Raw genomic sequence first — 16,686 nt, forward strand, 5'->3', positions numbered from 1 at the left:
CAGACTTAAATATACAAACTGATGCTCTCACAGCATGACTTGCACATTTGGAAATAAAACTAACCAACAAACTTGCACCTTTTTTCCCTAATATTTATTGTCAATAAATACATGCTATTGGGGCTACCTTTGCTTCTGTTCCCTTCCTAGAGCAGCAAAACTTTCCCACTAGACTGCTCCTGCAGGAATCCTCCCTTTACAACAGCCACACAACTTGTCAACTCCCTTGGCCATCATTCTGGCAGTGACAAAATACCCAGTGTGATACATCAGCCTCTGATTTACTGCCCTTCTCATCAGTTTGTCAGAAATTTGAAGACCTTAAAAGAAGTGTTACACTGAAATTTGTAGGAGCAGGTGGTCTTCAATTTCCAGGGCCATATGGCACATTTTTCTACTGAAAAAGGCCCTGCAAGGTCTTGAACTACCAAGTTTTAAAATACCGCTATTACTTTGCATTTTAGACATATTTGAAGACATCCTGAAAGATTTCAAGCAATACATTTTCTGTTCTAAAAACCTACAAAAATGTCTTAAAAATTCCATTTCCATTATAGCTTTTCTTCCAGCTCAAAAAAAAAAAAAAAAAAAGAAAGACAAACCCAAACACGTGAAAGATTCAATATGGGACAATGTATTATTTTACCTTGTTAACATTCTTTTCAGAAATTACACATGTATGCACTACTTATAAGAAAGTTGTACCATATTCATGCTGATAAAAATCCTTACATCTAAGTGATAAAGTATCATGCTCTTGAGTAAACAGTAGATAAACATGTAGTTCAAATCTAGATTTATATCAGTAATTAGATATATCCACACAGAATTTATTGGTGAGCTACTTCAATCAGGACAACCGTAGTACCTTCTTTTTGCTGCAGTAAATCTGCCATTTCTTCTCTGGAGGGAGTGCAAACATAGCCTCTCTGTTCTTGTCTGTGAGATCCAGTTCATCCTGGAGATTGTGAAAAAGCGAGAGGAAAAAAACAGTCAGCACCTGCATTGTAACTTGTAATAGGTACAGAAGAATGTGGATCAGCTATGTTGACTAGCCCTCAATCAAAGGGCAGAGGACATAGTGGCTCCCAAAGACTCCAAAGATTATTGGTTTCATAATTTTTACCTTGCTACTGTGGGTTCCTCCTGTCAAAGCAGAAGCTATGAAGAGAGGCAGCCTAAATAACTCCAGTGTCAAACTTCCATTACTAACGTCCAGGATGGGAAAGAGCACATGAAAGGCATGAAGTGAAAAACCCAAAGCACTGGTTTATGTGACACATTCACTCCTCAGGACGCCTAGAGAAAATTCAATACATCTTTTTCCTGGCCTGCAGTACCAGCTTGGTCTTCCATAGAAGATCAGTGAAATAACTGTATCTTTTAAGAAGAGGTCACAAGATACTTGCCTAGTGGCAGTAATGTCAACAGCAACCTACAGGTTGGACAAGGAAATGCTTCTCCAGATGTTTGGTCTCTGAACCGCAGTCCCCAGCAAAAGACAACCAGTGTTCCAGACAGAGAATATACATCCACTCAGTGTCACATCAGATTGAAGAGACCAGCAAATTCTCTCTGCTAAGAAAAGCAAGTTCAGTGGAACACACTCTTTTAGAGCCTAAGCCAACCTTGCATTTGTAAAATGATGGATAATGCTGTGATCTGGAACTGACTCCCAGATTCCCCACTTCCATTTCTTTTCTGGAAAGGGTGGATAACAATAGACTGTCTTCCTGCTGAATGTGTCTCTAAAAACTTCAAAGCAAAGACTGCTACTTGCTCTGTGTTTATTCAGCACTAGCCAGAACAGTCCCCTAGCTGTCAGTTTCAGGTGCTAATGGGAATTAAGCAAATAAAAATTATCTTCCTAGCAAGTAGCCAGCTTGAGTAGGGACAAAGAGGTCTAAATGAGAGTTTCAGCAATAAAAGACAAGCTTCCAATAGTGTTTCAATGAGTTAATTTTGGCAAGGTTTTCTTTCTCCTATATATTTGAAAGTGTTTGGAGAAGGAAGTGTCCAGGGATCCCATATCAAGATGACATTGCAGCATTATGAATACTGCACATGCAGATTCTGGCACCCACACTAAACTATCCCAAGCAGAGACAATACCTCTTTAACTCAGCCCAGCAATGGCTCATTTGGAAAGCATTCAGAGCTGGGAAACTTGTGAAAACAATGAGCTAAATTGCACACTGAGCCTGGTAGCGGCTGCTGACAGATTTAAAAGCCCATTGAGATTTTAGCTGCAAAAAGGTACAAAAGAAATGCAAACAGTAACAAGGTGAGGTCAGTGCCAGCAGCCCGAGGTAGAAGCAGCTTGAGGAGGTTTTTTTAAATAAGAAAAAGTTTAAAGGCAAAAAAAAAAACCCACAAATTTTTAGATGTGCAAAAAGAGTGCAAATCATGTGGAAATGTTTAGGGTGAGTTTCCAAACAAGTGGGCAGCCAAGTGAGACAAAGAGTTTTATCCTTGCTACACACAATTAGATAGCTCAGGCCAGGATCACATTCTTGGGGGAAGAGTGAGATGACATGCAAGGTCTTAAGACAAGGGAAATGAAGCTGTTGGAGGTCAAGCATGTGGGAGGGAAAGGAGGGGCAGACAGGGCATCAGAAATGCCAGGTTTGGAAGAACCATCAAAGAGGCCAGAATAGACATCTGATATAAGCTGCCTGGGCTCAGCTAAACACTTAGAAAAATTCTGATCGCTTTATTGATCTGCTTAATAATCTTAGCATTATTTGGGGGGTTTTGTTAGGGTTTTGTTTGTTGGTTGTGGGGTTTTTTTCTTTCTTTTTTTTTTCTTTTTTTTTTTTACTTCTTTTTTTTGTTTGTTTTTAACACAGAGCAGCTAACTGGGTTTTTTAGTCCCTTCTGCTCTCTCTGGACTCGTGGCAGATCAGAGAAGCAGCAAAAGCTCTTCCTAGAAGCTGTGCACAAAACCAAATAATGATCTCAACCAACATAGATCAAGACAACCATTTAATCAGCTGAACATGCCTATTGACTAAAAACAACCAAAGGGCAGGATGCTGACACTTCATAGCTTCTAGACACTGCCCTGGACACTGGCACCATCAGGGACACACAGAGACTCTGCTTTTAATGGGACAATAAGAATTTGCAATTTCCAGTCATATAATTTTGCATGCTGATAGTATGACAATCTTTTCAGAACAGAAGCCTGGAAAGGTAGCTTGAAAGGATGGAAGATACAGTGAGAACAAAGTGCATCCACACCCCACTTGATTGTGGCTCAGGAGGGTAGATTAAGCCAGAAGAACATTAGAGTGATTACCATATTAGCTCAGGTAATGTAGTAACAAGGAAATTGCTCAGGGTTCCAGGCATAATCAGGTCCAGATGATCACCCAAGACACACCACAACACACCTGACTGCAAAATGGCACATTTCCTGTTGAAACAGCTAGTGTTTGTTAGGAGGCAAACCTAACCCCAGGTTCTAACCCCCAGGTCAAATGGGCAGGTAGCAAGCATGAATATTCAACAGGGAGAGACACCTTCTCCAATATGCAAAGCAGCAGTCAAGTTTTTCAATATCTTTTCCTGAAGTTAGCCTTCATTAGGTGTTCTCTTCCTCTGAGAGGAAGAAAGGAGTAGTAGGAAGTGAAGGAGCCTGCATAACTCCTCTACCTATAACATTAATCAAGTCCTACCATATAAAGAATCAAGAAAACCCTGCAAGATACAAGAGATGTGAACCCTTCTTCTGGAACCCTCCAAATCATATTACCTCTCCCATCCCTTCTCTATAGAAAAACAGAAGACCACTGTGACTGCACAAGAACCCCCTGGATCTAGCTAAGAAAGATGATCGTGGAACAGGCAGCCCATTTTCCTATTCTGACTCGGGATACCAACAGATGGCACATAAGGAAACTTGCTTCCCTGGAGGTAAACAGGAGGAAAAACAGAAAGAATAAATCTTGGAAGGGTAATGTGGTCCATGAATAGGTCATTCTGACCCAGTGACAGAGGTAGATGTGTCACTGCGTAGAAATTCAGACCCTAGAGTTAGCTCGGTGACAGTAAACAGCTATTGAAGGAAAAAGGAATTGCAAAGGTTGGCAGGAAAGGGGAGCTACAAATTCTGGATGCATTCATTACAACTGGAGTTGGAGCCAGGCTAAGGAACGCGACATGATCAAATGCCCAGGGAGCAAATGTAAACGGCGAGAAAAAAGGGTCAGTCAGAACAAAGCAGGGAGAACACCCTCCTTCATCACCTGTGCCAGCAGAAACGTAGTAACTCCTTTTCTGTGCCTTGGATGGGTGGCTTAGATCCAGCAATTCATGCCAGCATGACCCTGCACAATGGAGCTCAGCCTTCTGGCTCTTAAAAATACTTGAAATTGTTCTTGTGAAACACTGATTAAAAAGATATTTGCCAGGCTGGCCTGAGAGAGATGTAAAGTACCTCCAGTTAGTATTCCTTACCTTTCTCTCCTTTGTCTATTTCCTATTTTATTTACTGAGAGGGATACATTCAGTTAATTTCAGTTAAATTCAGTTGAACATTCAGCTAAACATTCAGTTAAATTCAGGCATTCTTTTTAACTTACACAGATTGAATTTCAATGATAAAACATTTAAAATGTGCTGGAGCTGGATTTGAGGTTCAAGTATTTCCAAGTCCAGTTCTTAGGCCAAAAGGGAAGATGGCCTTAATTCAAAATGGCTACAATCCAAGGAAATAGACAAAGAAAGAGAACAAGAGTGAGGAATGGGTAGGAAACATAAAACTAAGATTCTGTGGGATTTAAAACCACATTATGTCCCTTGTCTTTGAGAACATTCATCAAAGTGTAAAATCTAGATATGATGCAGCTCAATAATGATATCACTCAGAGCCCCAGAAGAGCTGAACAGACAAATACTTCCCCACCTAGACTGGACAGAACTTTTCCTAGTGAGATAAAATGAAATAAACATAGAGAAAAATTAGTATTTGGGGAATGCAGAAGAGCGAATCACTTGGAGAGAGAACCACTAAAGGAGAACATTTAATGCCTACCAACATGCTTGCTTCCCTAAAGGAGAACCTTTAAATCCTGCCAGCATCTTTGTACTGAAATGTATATTGCATCTCCACCATTCAGGTGGGACATAACCACATGGTAGCTGCTCCTTCATGAGTCTACTTTACTTGGCCTTGCAAGAAGACTTATACAGTCCATAGGAATTTTGGAATTTAAATGAGGAAAACTTTAAATTGTTTGAAAGACAAGCTTAGTAAAACACTCACAGACACAATGAGACTTCCCATTCCCAACATAATAATACTGAAGTCACGGTAGACATAGGATGGAAACCTTAACACTCAGTGCACAGAGAGCATGAAGGCTTCCAGGCTCCAGCACCTCTTGGCTTCAAGTCAGGATGTTGGAGAACAAGAGCCCCAAACTTGCTTCTCCAGAGATATTTGGACACTCACAGGATATTTCCTTAGTTCTAGTTTCTCATTCTACTTGTCCCAGTTCCACTGGTGCTGGACTGCTGGACTTCCTGGTCACCAGGGAGCTTCCCCCTGACTTAAGGTCAGACAGCTGCTTCATTTTTGTCAAAGGCAAAATACAACAACCCAAAACGACCAACCAACAAACCTTCAGAGGCTGTTGGAAATGGTTTGGGGGATTTAATGAACCTGCATAGCATTTCCAGTGTGATGAAGCACAGAATTCTGTCACGTTTTGTTTACTGCAGGCAATAACTTGATTAATACGGGCATAACAGATCCTGCCAGGAGGAAAAGGAGATTTTGCTGATTTTCTTATGTTTAGTTGGATATCTGTATTGTTTCATCAATTTCTTATAATTTCAGCTACAGGTAGTTGAGTTTTGTCCACAGGTCATGGTCTCTCATACTCATAGTGCTCTTGAAATCACATCCTTTCCGTAAGTACCCATCCCAGACCTGTGTTTCATACTTAACAGCATTTTTTTGACTGAAAGAAGTTAATGACTTCTAAAAGCATATTCTCATTTCCTAAATGTTTAATTCTGCTTAGAAATTCATTTGGGCAATTATTAAAGAATTATTAAAGAATGAAATCCTTTTACCATCCCCAGAGGGCTTTGGCATTAAATCAATCCTTATTTGACACCACAGAATGTAACACTAAGCAATATATTTGCAAGTAGGTTTCATCACTTCTGCTATTCAGAGATACCCATTTTGACTTTCTGATTACAGATTTATTGCACTTTTTGGCTCTTTAGCAGCAGATGGGTAATCAAGCAAAATGACAGCCAGGTCTTAGAATTGCTAAGCACCATGGGAATCAAATATTTAGAGTGCACAAACTGGCAAAGCTCCCTAGGAAGGTTAAACTTCACTCTCCTGTGTTAAAATCAGAATGAAAACTTAAGAACTTCCAGAACAGATTAGACTGGCAGCTACCTGACCTGTGACCAGCACCAAAAGCTTCAGAGGGCTGTGGAAAAGCCCTGCAAGTACAAAGCCATAGAGCAAACTCTGTACATGGTTAAACGCTTCCCAGATCCCTGCTCATCCCCATAGACCCTTTTCTCCTGTCATGCACAAACGCACCCTCCCTCATCAATCATTCTCTCTCAGTCTCCTAGTAGCATCAACCCCACCCAAGTTACAAATGAAGTATAATACACCGTTGCCACTACAATAAATTTCCTGTACAGAATAATACCTCATGCTTCAGGATCCCCAACGTCATGTATAAACACGTCTGTTACTATGTCCCCAAAAAGGCTATATTTCAGTTCCACTGATGCTCCCAATTGGCACAGCACAGCTGATGGCCTTATGCCCTGGATGAATTTATTTCAATCTTCTACAAAGTAAACAGTGATTATGACACACCATGGGATCCCATCCAGCATCCACTGGCAGACCCCAGAAAAGGTTCATGTTCATGTGCAGTCACCTTGAGTGAGTAGTTGATGGTGGATTAATCAATGCTGAAGTACGACTCAAGCTGACATGAGATAAATGGCACTGACATGTCTGGGACTGTAGAGGAAGGGGAAGCAGTGGAAGTAGATCAGGGAGAAGGTTGTCAGCAGCACACTACAAACTTTTGCAATAGAAAATCCAATCCAGCATAACTATTGCAAGCTTTAACAAGTGACCTGAGTAGGACCACACTGCTAACACATGACTTATATCGCCTGAAAGCTACACTTTTACATTAACAACGGTCCCAGGAACTGGTACTTTTCAGTTCACACTACCTATGCCAGATTCTGTTGGCAAATAACAAACAGGTCAGTCTAGTGGATCACATTCAAGCTGTGCCTCTGCCCACCGGGGTGCAAGGCTGGGGAGGAGTGGGGACTTTCTCATCTGAGGTCCAGAGGCAACTGTCCAAAACGCTGCTTCAGAGAAAACTGCAGTGAGTGAATATAATAATAAAAAAAATAAAATAAAAACATCCTCAGCTTTCATTCTCTTTGCAAACGGCTTATGAATCCTTCAAGTAGAATAGACAAATCTTTCCCTATTTATTCACTGTGTCCACCTCCAGGGGACAGTATAGGATTGTCCCCCTGCAGTCTTCCTTCCATTACTTTGATCAATCCAGCTCACCAGGCTGACATGCGAGAGGCAGCCTGCTGGAAGAATGCACATTTCCAATACTGAGGAGGTCGATAAGGCATTCTGAAAGACTGCTTGTCTGAACTGTCCGTGAATGAAGGTCATCGGACTGCAGAAATGCCTACTCTCATGTACAACCAGGAGCAATGAGCAGTGCAAAAAAAATATTCAGCAAAGCTCCCTAAAAAAGAGAAACATTTCACAGGCTTTGCCTAATGTGCAACTGCAAACACTGGAGTGTGATTGAGACCAATATTTAGAGAAGAGAAACAGAGCTTCCATTTTTAGATAGCAACCAATGCCCATTCCTACCTTCTCAAGGCTTTGCCTGGCCACAAGTGCATGGCTGTTCCCACAGCAGAGACTGATGGCAGATGCTCTTTCAACAGGCAACATCACTACCACCCATACAGCTAGCACAGCTCCAGATGCTGCACGTGGGTTAAAAGTCCCAGGTCCACCAATAACCCGTGAAGAAAAACAGACCCCAAAACAAACTTTTCCTTTCCCTCAAACTCTTCCATCTCATCCTAACTCTTGGAATTAAAAGCAGCTGTTGTAAAGCACACAGAAACAACACACCATATGAGGCTGTGGAGTAAGACTCTGACCAGCTTCCCAATTGATAATAATTAGGTGGATCACTGCAAAACATCACTGGGTTTCCATGCATTTGCAGACACATGATGTATGTACGTGAAGATACGTATGCCACTCACACCTTACATACACCACAACTACAAACATAAGACATATGACACAGTATCTGCCCATACCTACAACATTTTATCATTACATTTGTGCATGATGAAACCACTGTGTGCACTTGAGTTGCTCACACAGCCTGCTGACATAGGTAATAATGTTTACATTTCAGCTGCTGACATAGATGTGACTGTAAAGCAGACAAACAAAAGTCTGTAATTTCCTTCATACACTTCTTCCTTCTTGCTTTTCAAGCAAGTTGCAGCTTTAAAACTCCTTCAGTAGTAGGGGCCAAAATAACTTGATTCTCAGTCATCACAGTACAAGACAGAAAGCACCTGATGTTTATGAAGTGGAAGATGTGTTTCTCTACTACTATCCTGCCAACACAGAAGCTACCCATTCTTAAGGTTCAGCAGCAGAATAAGACTCTCATCCATCTCATACTGCTTTTTGGTGGAAAAAAATTATCTCACAGAAAGTCAGCTAAACAACTCCCCTCTCATTCCTCAACACCACCACCAATACTATAGCGCTTCCTTTTTCCTAATTGCTTCTTTGCTTCCTGGAGAACTGCTAAACCCTGTCTCTCCCATTCCTCAAAGCTTTTTGACTTGACAGCATACAAGTACCTGTGACTAGCAAGGCCTGTTGTGGGCAGTCCCCTTTCACAGGCCACTAGAAATGGCACCTACTGTTTGTTTTATTGCCCTTCACAGGCAAACTATGTGCATTGGACAACAATCTGCTGAGCCAAATAGAAAGAGGAAGAATGAGGAAAACCAGTACCTGTTTATGAAACAATACACATAGACGTTTAGAGAGAGGTCATAGCTTAGATATGCATTTTCATGTGCAGGGCTACAATATGGGTAGAGCAAGAGGGATATGCATGGGCATATGAGGACAATAACGCAAGCACTTGCTTTTCTGTTAAGGTGGCATGCATGCAGTGAATTGGAATGAGCCCAGTGAGAGGGATAGGGATGAAAACTGAATAGTCAGGCTCATGTCTAATCTAAACCCCAGCTGCTGCAATTTAAGCCTATTATTTCTGTCCCCCTCAACCACAGACATGGTGAGCAGATTTCGTCCTTCCTCTTGATAACAGTTTTCAAGTCTATTAAAGGCTGTTGTAATGTCCCCTTCTCAGTCATCTTTCTTGAGGCTAAACAAGCCCAGCTCTTTCAGTCTTCCTTAGAGGTCATGTCCTCTGGACCCCTCATTCCTCCTCTAATTGACTTCCGGGCTCTTCCCAGTCAAAGTACATCTGTTCAAAAGTGGGGACAGTGTTCTAGCTGAGACCTCATCAATGCTGTGTACAAAGATGACTTCATGCTTCTATACTGCATTCCTGGTTACGTATTCCATTAAGACAATGACTTTTTATTTTATTTTTAACAAAAAGACCAAACTCTGCATGACTTCTGCTCACTCATGATCTACTGTAATCCTGAGTTTCCTCTCTGAAGAAGTGTACCCACCTGGCTGCTTCCCATCCTGAATTACCAGACTTACAGTAAAATTGTACGTTTTATTGTCCCCATTGAATCCCATCCTTTCTCACAGAATTTCACCATCTTCTTTTAAGCTTGTCTTTTAACATATCCCCAGTGTTTACAGCCTAGTGATGCACTCTCTGGAGAGGCATTCTGATCACCAGGGTCTTGTATCTGGGATGTCATGGAGAGATTACCAAGCTTTGCACAGTCCACTGTGACAGGTGGCAAGCCCTCTAGGACAAGCACCACATTTACCTCCACATTCTGATTATACATCAAATATCTCTCAAACAGAGCTTCTAGTATCAGCATATATACCACTAAATAACAATAAAGACTGCTGTTTCAGCACAGTGCCCATTCCCCACCCCTCATTTCCTTTCTTTCTCCTCTCCTCATTTCCTCCTCCCTTTCAGGGAACCCTTGCCAGGGTTTGTTTTTCATGCCAAGGTCCTTTAGATGAGACCCTGCATGGGAAGGTAGGTGTGGGAATGGTTATGAGGAAACTGCCATCTAAACTGCTACCTTTCCGGCTTCCCCACCTTTCCCTCCCTACAAAGTCTCCTCTGTTCTGTTTTAATGTTAATGAGTTCAAAAGAGGTTCCTAGGCTCGAGCAATTCACAGTTTGGACTGCCAAAGCACACAGGCACACACCTCTCTGATCCCTTCCTGCCCAAACACAGTCCTGCTGGCTCAACCCTCCAAATGTGCTCTGGGAATTGCTGCTGTGGCCCCATGCCAAAGGCTGGCTGAATTTCCAGGGGTGTTGGTGCCACCTACTCCTCTCCTCCCAGCTTTACCCTCTTGTGTGCATCTTATTTGCCATATGCCCCTATGGAGGAAAACAAGGGTAAGTCAGAGCTTGGCTGACCTTTAAATCTCTGATAAAATATTACATAAAAGGGCAGGAGGAACTGAGAGGTTAGTTAAGAACTTAATGGGAAAAACTAACTTCTTAGTGAGCTTTGGTTGTGCAGCTCACGCACACAACTTACATGCAAGCTAAACTCAAAGGAACTCAGATAAATCACCATTAATTTCTGGCATGAATTCAGGTTTACACAGATAGAAGTGAAACCAGAAGCCTTTTGTTCCTCTCTTGCTCTCTGAATTATTTATCCCAATTTAGTAGTGGAAACCAGAGATCAGAATGTTCCTAATTCCATTAAACTGAGTGGACTTGCTCTGGATTTACACCAGTGCAAAAATATTAATCAAATTGCCTGCTTTAAATTGTAACAGAGACTAAACCTCTCTGCTAGACAACCTATAACACAGGCTTGTTCTATAGTCTACAACACAGATATCAGACACAGACTATATCTGAAATAGACCATCACAGAATGGGCTGAGCAGACTATCAGGCCCCTTTTTACTAATTGTGAACTTCAATAAATGGAGATGAGCTGCATTTACTACAAATCAGTCTGGACCAGCTAGAAGAACACCCCCATATGAGGCTTCTGTTATCTCCTCTGGGATGAGATGGAAGGCAATTCCACAATGCTCTTCACACATATAAACGAAGTATTTCCATAGCCAAGCATGGAATTGAAGGCATGATAGTGTTTGGTTATTTACTCATACCCAGTCCTGTCTCATTGTTCAAGTATTCTGATAATCAGAAGAGTATTCTGTTCAAATATTCTGATAATCAGAACTGCACTGTCATCACTGGGTTTAAGAAAATACCAGCCAAGATGTTTTTCTCCAAGTATTTCTAAGAAGGAGATTAACAGAAACTTTCACAAAATACAGCAAAAGGAAAAAGAGAAGGATGAGCATTTGCCTTGCAGAATGAACTAATCTCCTAACAAGAAGTTATAATTACATTTACTGTCTGGTTAAGCAATCATAATCCAAAAGCTCTCTCACATCATTAATGTAGAAGCCAACAACTTTACACTGACTGACAAACTCATCCAGCTGTTGCTCTCTACACAAGACGTAATGCTGAAACACAGCCACTAAAGCAAACCCAATGGATTTTCCATGACTCGAGGATCTCCCTGGACACCTTCCAAACTGGGAAACTGCAATCTGCTTTCCCCTTGTAATTTCCTTTGGAGAAGTTATTCTTCAAACCTCCACCTAGTAAACCATTGCATAACACTGTCGTGCACAGGAGGCAGTGGTAGAGATCTGCTTCCAAGATCTTCAAATACAGTACGTTTTGCCACTGGAAGACTCCTGTACTGCCTACAACATGCACATGCTGATCTTTTGAGCACATTTTCAATGTAGTTATAATTCTATACTATAACTGGTTAAGAAGCACTACTCTTTCTCTGTTTCATACCATGGAAACACGCTCACAAACACATGAAAGGAGTTGCATAAACTTGCAGAGGTAGCTAGGAAAAAGACACAATGTTCTTGAAATGTTTTTCCTCCAGCAAGCTTTCTGACTTTTTAACTTACAGAAAATGAGGTATTTAGCATTAAAAGCTCTGGCTCAGTGGTGTTCCAGTGCCAGGTGGAAGGCACCTGTACTTCCTCTGAACAAAACATGCCAAAGACAGAGCAGCTGTGGAGAGGGCCCAGTGTATTGAGTGACAGAAAAAGCACCTTGTGACACTTGCCTTCCATGTGCTGCTCCCAATGGTGCTGAAGGGATGAGCAAAAGGACTACTTCTGTATTTAGTGAAACCAAAAGCTGCTCCTTACCCAGTGTGGAGGAAGGTGCAAGGAAGCTGCTGATCTGAAAACTTTGTACCCTAAAAAGGTGCTACTGTATCCACCCAGCCTCACCTATGAAACCTTGTGTTCCCCAGTTCGGTGTCTTACAGACCAGGGCAAATGACAAAAGGACATTTCTCTCCAACAATGGAAAAGCCTTCCTAGAGGACCTTTACAGGTCCCCTGAATGATAACCTTGAACACTGAGGACACAATCTACCTACAGAAAGACAAAGAGGCATGACATAATTATAAACCCTTTCCCCCAATTCTCCTTCAGGCTATATGATATATTGTCTGAGCGGTGATTACATCTGAAATAAATTGCTGCTAGATAAGAAAGTACAGAAACTAATTTGAATCAACACATTAAACACGTGATCCTTCATGACTGTTACCTACTTTTCCATTCTATTACTTTATTTTGTTAATAGTTGCTCCCAAGCACCGTTTACACTGTACCTCCATAGGGGTAACTCTTATCTTGCAAAACACTTGCATCCCATCATCTTTCACAACTTTTCCTCCTCTGGAAAATTTCACTGCTTTCCCAGCTTCAGGTGGTTACTTTTACATATAAATTTTATAAGGTATTCATCATCACAGGCACCTGGCTTCCCTTTCTTGCTCAAATCAGGCTAAATGATAAATCATACCTCCTACAACATTTCAGATGTGGTTATTCTTCTGTGAGATGTAGAAGAAGCAGACATCTGACATTCAACCTCCTTCCATCACCATGCAAGCTCTTTCTCTCCAAAAGCACAGCCAGAAGATCATCTTGGCCTACCATTCATCTCATGTCACTCTCATCTTTGCAACCTGTCTTTGCTCTCCCTTCAGCACCATAGGTACTTCATTTGTTGTGTCATTTTCTTCAATGCTTTGGAAAACTCTATCCTTCCTTATCAGAATCTCCTATTGAATTATGATCTGTCCACCATGCTCTTTGCATGATGTAGTATTTTCCTCTGCCATTTCTCCCAGATGCATCTTAAGGTGGCACCTTCTCATCCCAAATTATCTTTCTGAACTTATTCATAACAGCGTCCTGCCTCTCCTTAGCAGACCAAATCTAGATTCAAACATCCTCTCTAAAGGGTGAGGAACAAGGAATTAATAGATTTGTACGTCGCCTACACAGCTCTGAACAACGTAAGACACTAATAAAGAGAAGTAAAGAAAGGACAGAAACTGCAGAAGGGCAAGAATCATAGTCAGAGAAGTGGAGCAATAGGACGTCCCTGTACTGCTGCTGCTGGCTCTATTTCTACTGGAAATTGCAGAGGCTGCTGCTCTAAGTCAGCAGGCATCAAAGTGACAGGAACTATAAAAGAACACTGATTCAATTCTAGGAGGAAGGTAGGAAATTGTCTACTCTGTATCCATGCAAGTAGAGCTGGAAATGCCCTGGAAAGCTGAAATAAAAGTAAATTAATTTGATCCTTCCTACTATCAATATAATCTTAGTGTTTTATCCCTTCAGCAGCCTTGAGACTTAATCCAGAAAGTTCCTGACTCTTTGTTATAGACATAATGGAACACAAAAAACATTCAAACATTAATGATGTCCTAAGGAAAATGACACAGTAGAGCTTTATGTTATGTTTTTTATTTCTTCTTCTTAAGTAATGCTGCTTAACAACTGCAGCTATGCTAAAACAAGATAGTGATGTCAAATCAGCTGATAAGGTATTAGAAACATGTGGACAAAAGTTTTTTTAATAGTAAGCCATCCATGGCTTAAGGAATAGGACATCATGACAGCACACAGGCATTCAGGAGGGGGAAGACACTAGATTAACATTTTAGCACATCCATTCTTCAGTGGCAGGATCTGTTCTTTCCCCTCTTTTTGCATCTCAAGCTACATATCTGTTGTGCTTCCAAAATCCAGTGCTCTCTTAAGGAACATTAGGATTTCCCTGTTAAAAACATGTAGTCCAGTAAGTCTTTCTTGGATGTTTCATGTCTACTGTTAAGTAAATCATACTCAGAACACACTCAAACATTCCCTCCAGATATTTCAACCATGACCACAACTTTCCCCACCTTTCATAAAGGTGACCAGTATTGTCTGCTTGGGATAGTCAGCAGCCAACAATCACCACAGACACAGAAAATATCACATAGGCCAAAATTTCAGGCAATTTAGAAGGATACAACTCTGCTACTGTCTCCAATAGAACTGAACTGTTTTATATCAGATAACTATCAGTCCATAAGTCTTGTAGTAAAGCAACAAGATCTACAAAACTGTGTATCCCTGCACAGAAGCCTTATAACTACAGGTACTTTGGTAACACCCCCAGCTTCTTCCCACCCCAAATCTGGCACGTAAGGCTGGGTCTGGATTTACATTTGTTTACACAACCCTATTGATTTTCAGACACAGAATGTGAGACCAGGTTCCCATTTCATGCTCTTCTCATGGCATCTGGGTCTCACACATTTGCAGCATAGTAACTGCTGCTTCTTACACAGCTGGTCAGGGAGCTGCCAACCAGCTGCACCTACTGGAAGGGAGCCTAGAGAATGAAAGTGATTGTGCTGCACTCAGTGCCACAAGCCTGTTCCTATCTCAGGACTCCATATGCAGGTAAGTGCCTGAAGGGGGAAGCCGTCTCTACCACAAAGCCTGAAAAGTAATACCTCTTCTGTACTTGAACTTGAATTCAACTATAGAAAGCTGCAAGTAGCAATGCATGCATTCAAATCGGGGACTTGTATTCACGTATAGTATATGGGACACATGTAAAACTGACACAACATTATGAAAAATTCTCTTTGAAGAGCAAGAAGAAAAAAGGTATCCCAGATATGGACAATTAAAAACAAAAAAGGTATCCTGGGTATATACAATCTTGGACTGAAGAACTGTGCTGGACATATGTGAACATCTGCGCATAACTAGGCAGACTATAATACCACAAAGAGCTTTTGCCTCCCAAGCCTCAGTCTCCTAATTGCTTCAGAAAACTTAAACCACCCAGTACTTTTGCTATTATTATAATGGAAGACAAGTGCATCTAAGCACATGAAAAAATGTTAATCTTACAACTATAAACTAACCCAAGAGAAAGGGAAGTTTTTGTGGCCTGGCCCCCATCAGTGAGGAAAGCAATCTGCTGCCTCAAAGCTTTGCTTTTTTATTCCTTCAGAGTCAATGTCTTCTACTCAGATGGAGATGCCAAGCCTTCTTCCTGGATATGAGCTTCTGGTCATGAAAAAAAAAACAGCCTAGTCTCATCATCAGTATTTTCTTACAGCCTCCACTGAGGCATTCTCATTAAGTGCAAGAAAGGAAGAAATAATTGGGGTGGGGAGTCTCCACTGAGCCAAGACCAGCAAAGCCTACTTAGCTTGCTGGAGTCAGAGCTCATCATAGGCAAAGAAAAATGAAGAACCTCTCCAGATCTTGATTGCATATGGCATTACACAACTTTCCTAACTGATTAGGTACAATCACTCGTTACAGAAAAGTACACTGGGGATGGGCACAGAGAATAAAAGAAGTTCTTATGGGCAAAACAGCATAGAGGCACTCTTAAATTATAGTTGCAGAGAAATTTGCATTGATCAAGAACTCAAAGCCACGGGCCTGTCAGAGGTGTAATCTGAAACTATGATTTACACGCAGGGCAAGTGACACAGAAAGTAAATCCCTGTATTCAAAAGAATCCAGCAAGAGGATACAATGACTCAAAAGACAGGTAATTTGAAGCTGAAATACTCAAATCTTGGTAACATGTCTGAATTTAAATATGAGTAAATACTGTTATCAATACATATGATATGCTTGGGGTTTGTAGTGAGGACCTAAAATGCATGTCTTTCTAAGCCACAAACTTTTAGTGAGAAAGTAAGGACTAAACAAGCTTCAGACATGGAGGATAATTTCTGGGAAGGTGTTGCTCAACTCTGGGAGCCAAGAAACAGATCAGGCAGCTCTGCATATCTGCTCCCTAGAAGCATTCCGAGGGAGCTGGTTGAGAAATAGAGAACTTTGTTCTCCAGGCCCGTCAACAAACAAACACACCTGTTGCCTTCTTATGCATACATACACTGACATATATTGTCCATGTTCACATGAAAGCCCACAACAGAGGCATTTCTTGTACTTTACATCATGAATACTCTTGCAGGTTGCAGAGCCAAAGAGGGGCCTCACGAACACTACCACAGCTATGACTTGGCAAGCT

At 41.3% G+C, this 16,686-nt stretch overlaps 1 protein-coding gene across 2 annotated transcripts in view; it reads right to left on the reverse strand.

The window, feature by feature from the left end:
- DAAM2 (dishevelled associated activator of morphogenesis 2) overlaps positions 1–16,686 on the reverse strand; it is a 172,396-nt gene that overhangs the window by 97,596 nt on the left and 58,114 nt on the right. For both annotated transcript variants that reach the window (XM_061470898.1, XM_061470897.1), the window contains exon 3: positions 869–958. In XM_061470898.1, coding sequence (XP_061326882.1) covers positions 869–958 — 90 coding nt within the window. The remainder of the gene's footprint in view (positions 1–868; positions 959–16,686) is intronic.

Source organism: Pezoporus flaviventris, unplaced genomic scaffold (genome assembly GCF_033815535.1).
Source record: "Pezoporus flaviventris isolate CSIRO_AGI_PZ_B2104156 unplaced genomic scaffold, CSIRO_AGI_Pfla_v1 ptg000066l, whole genome shotgun sequence".
Lineage (NCBI taxonomy): Eukaryota > Metazoa > Chordata > Aves > Psittaciformes > Psittacidae > Pezoporus > Pezoporus flaviventris.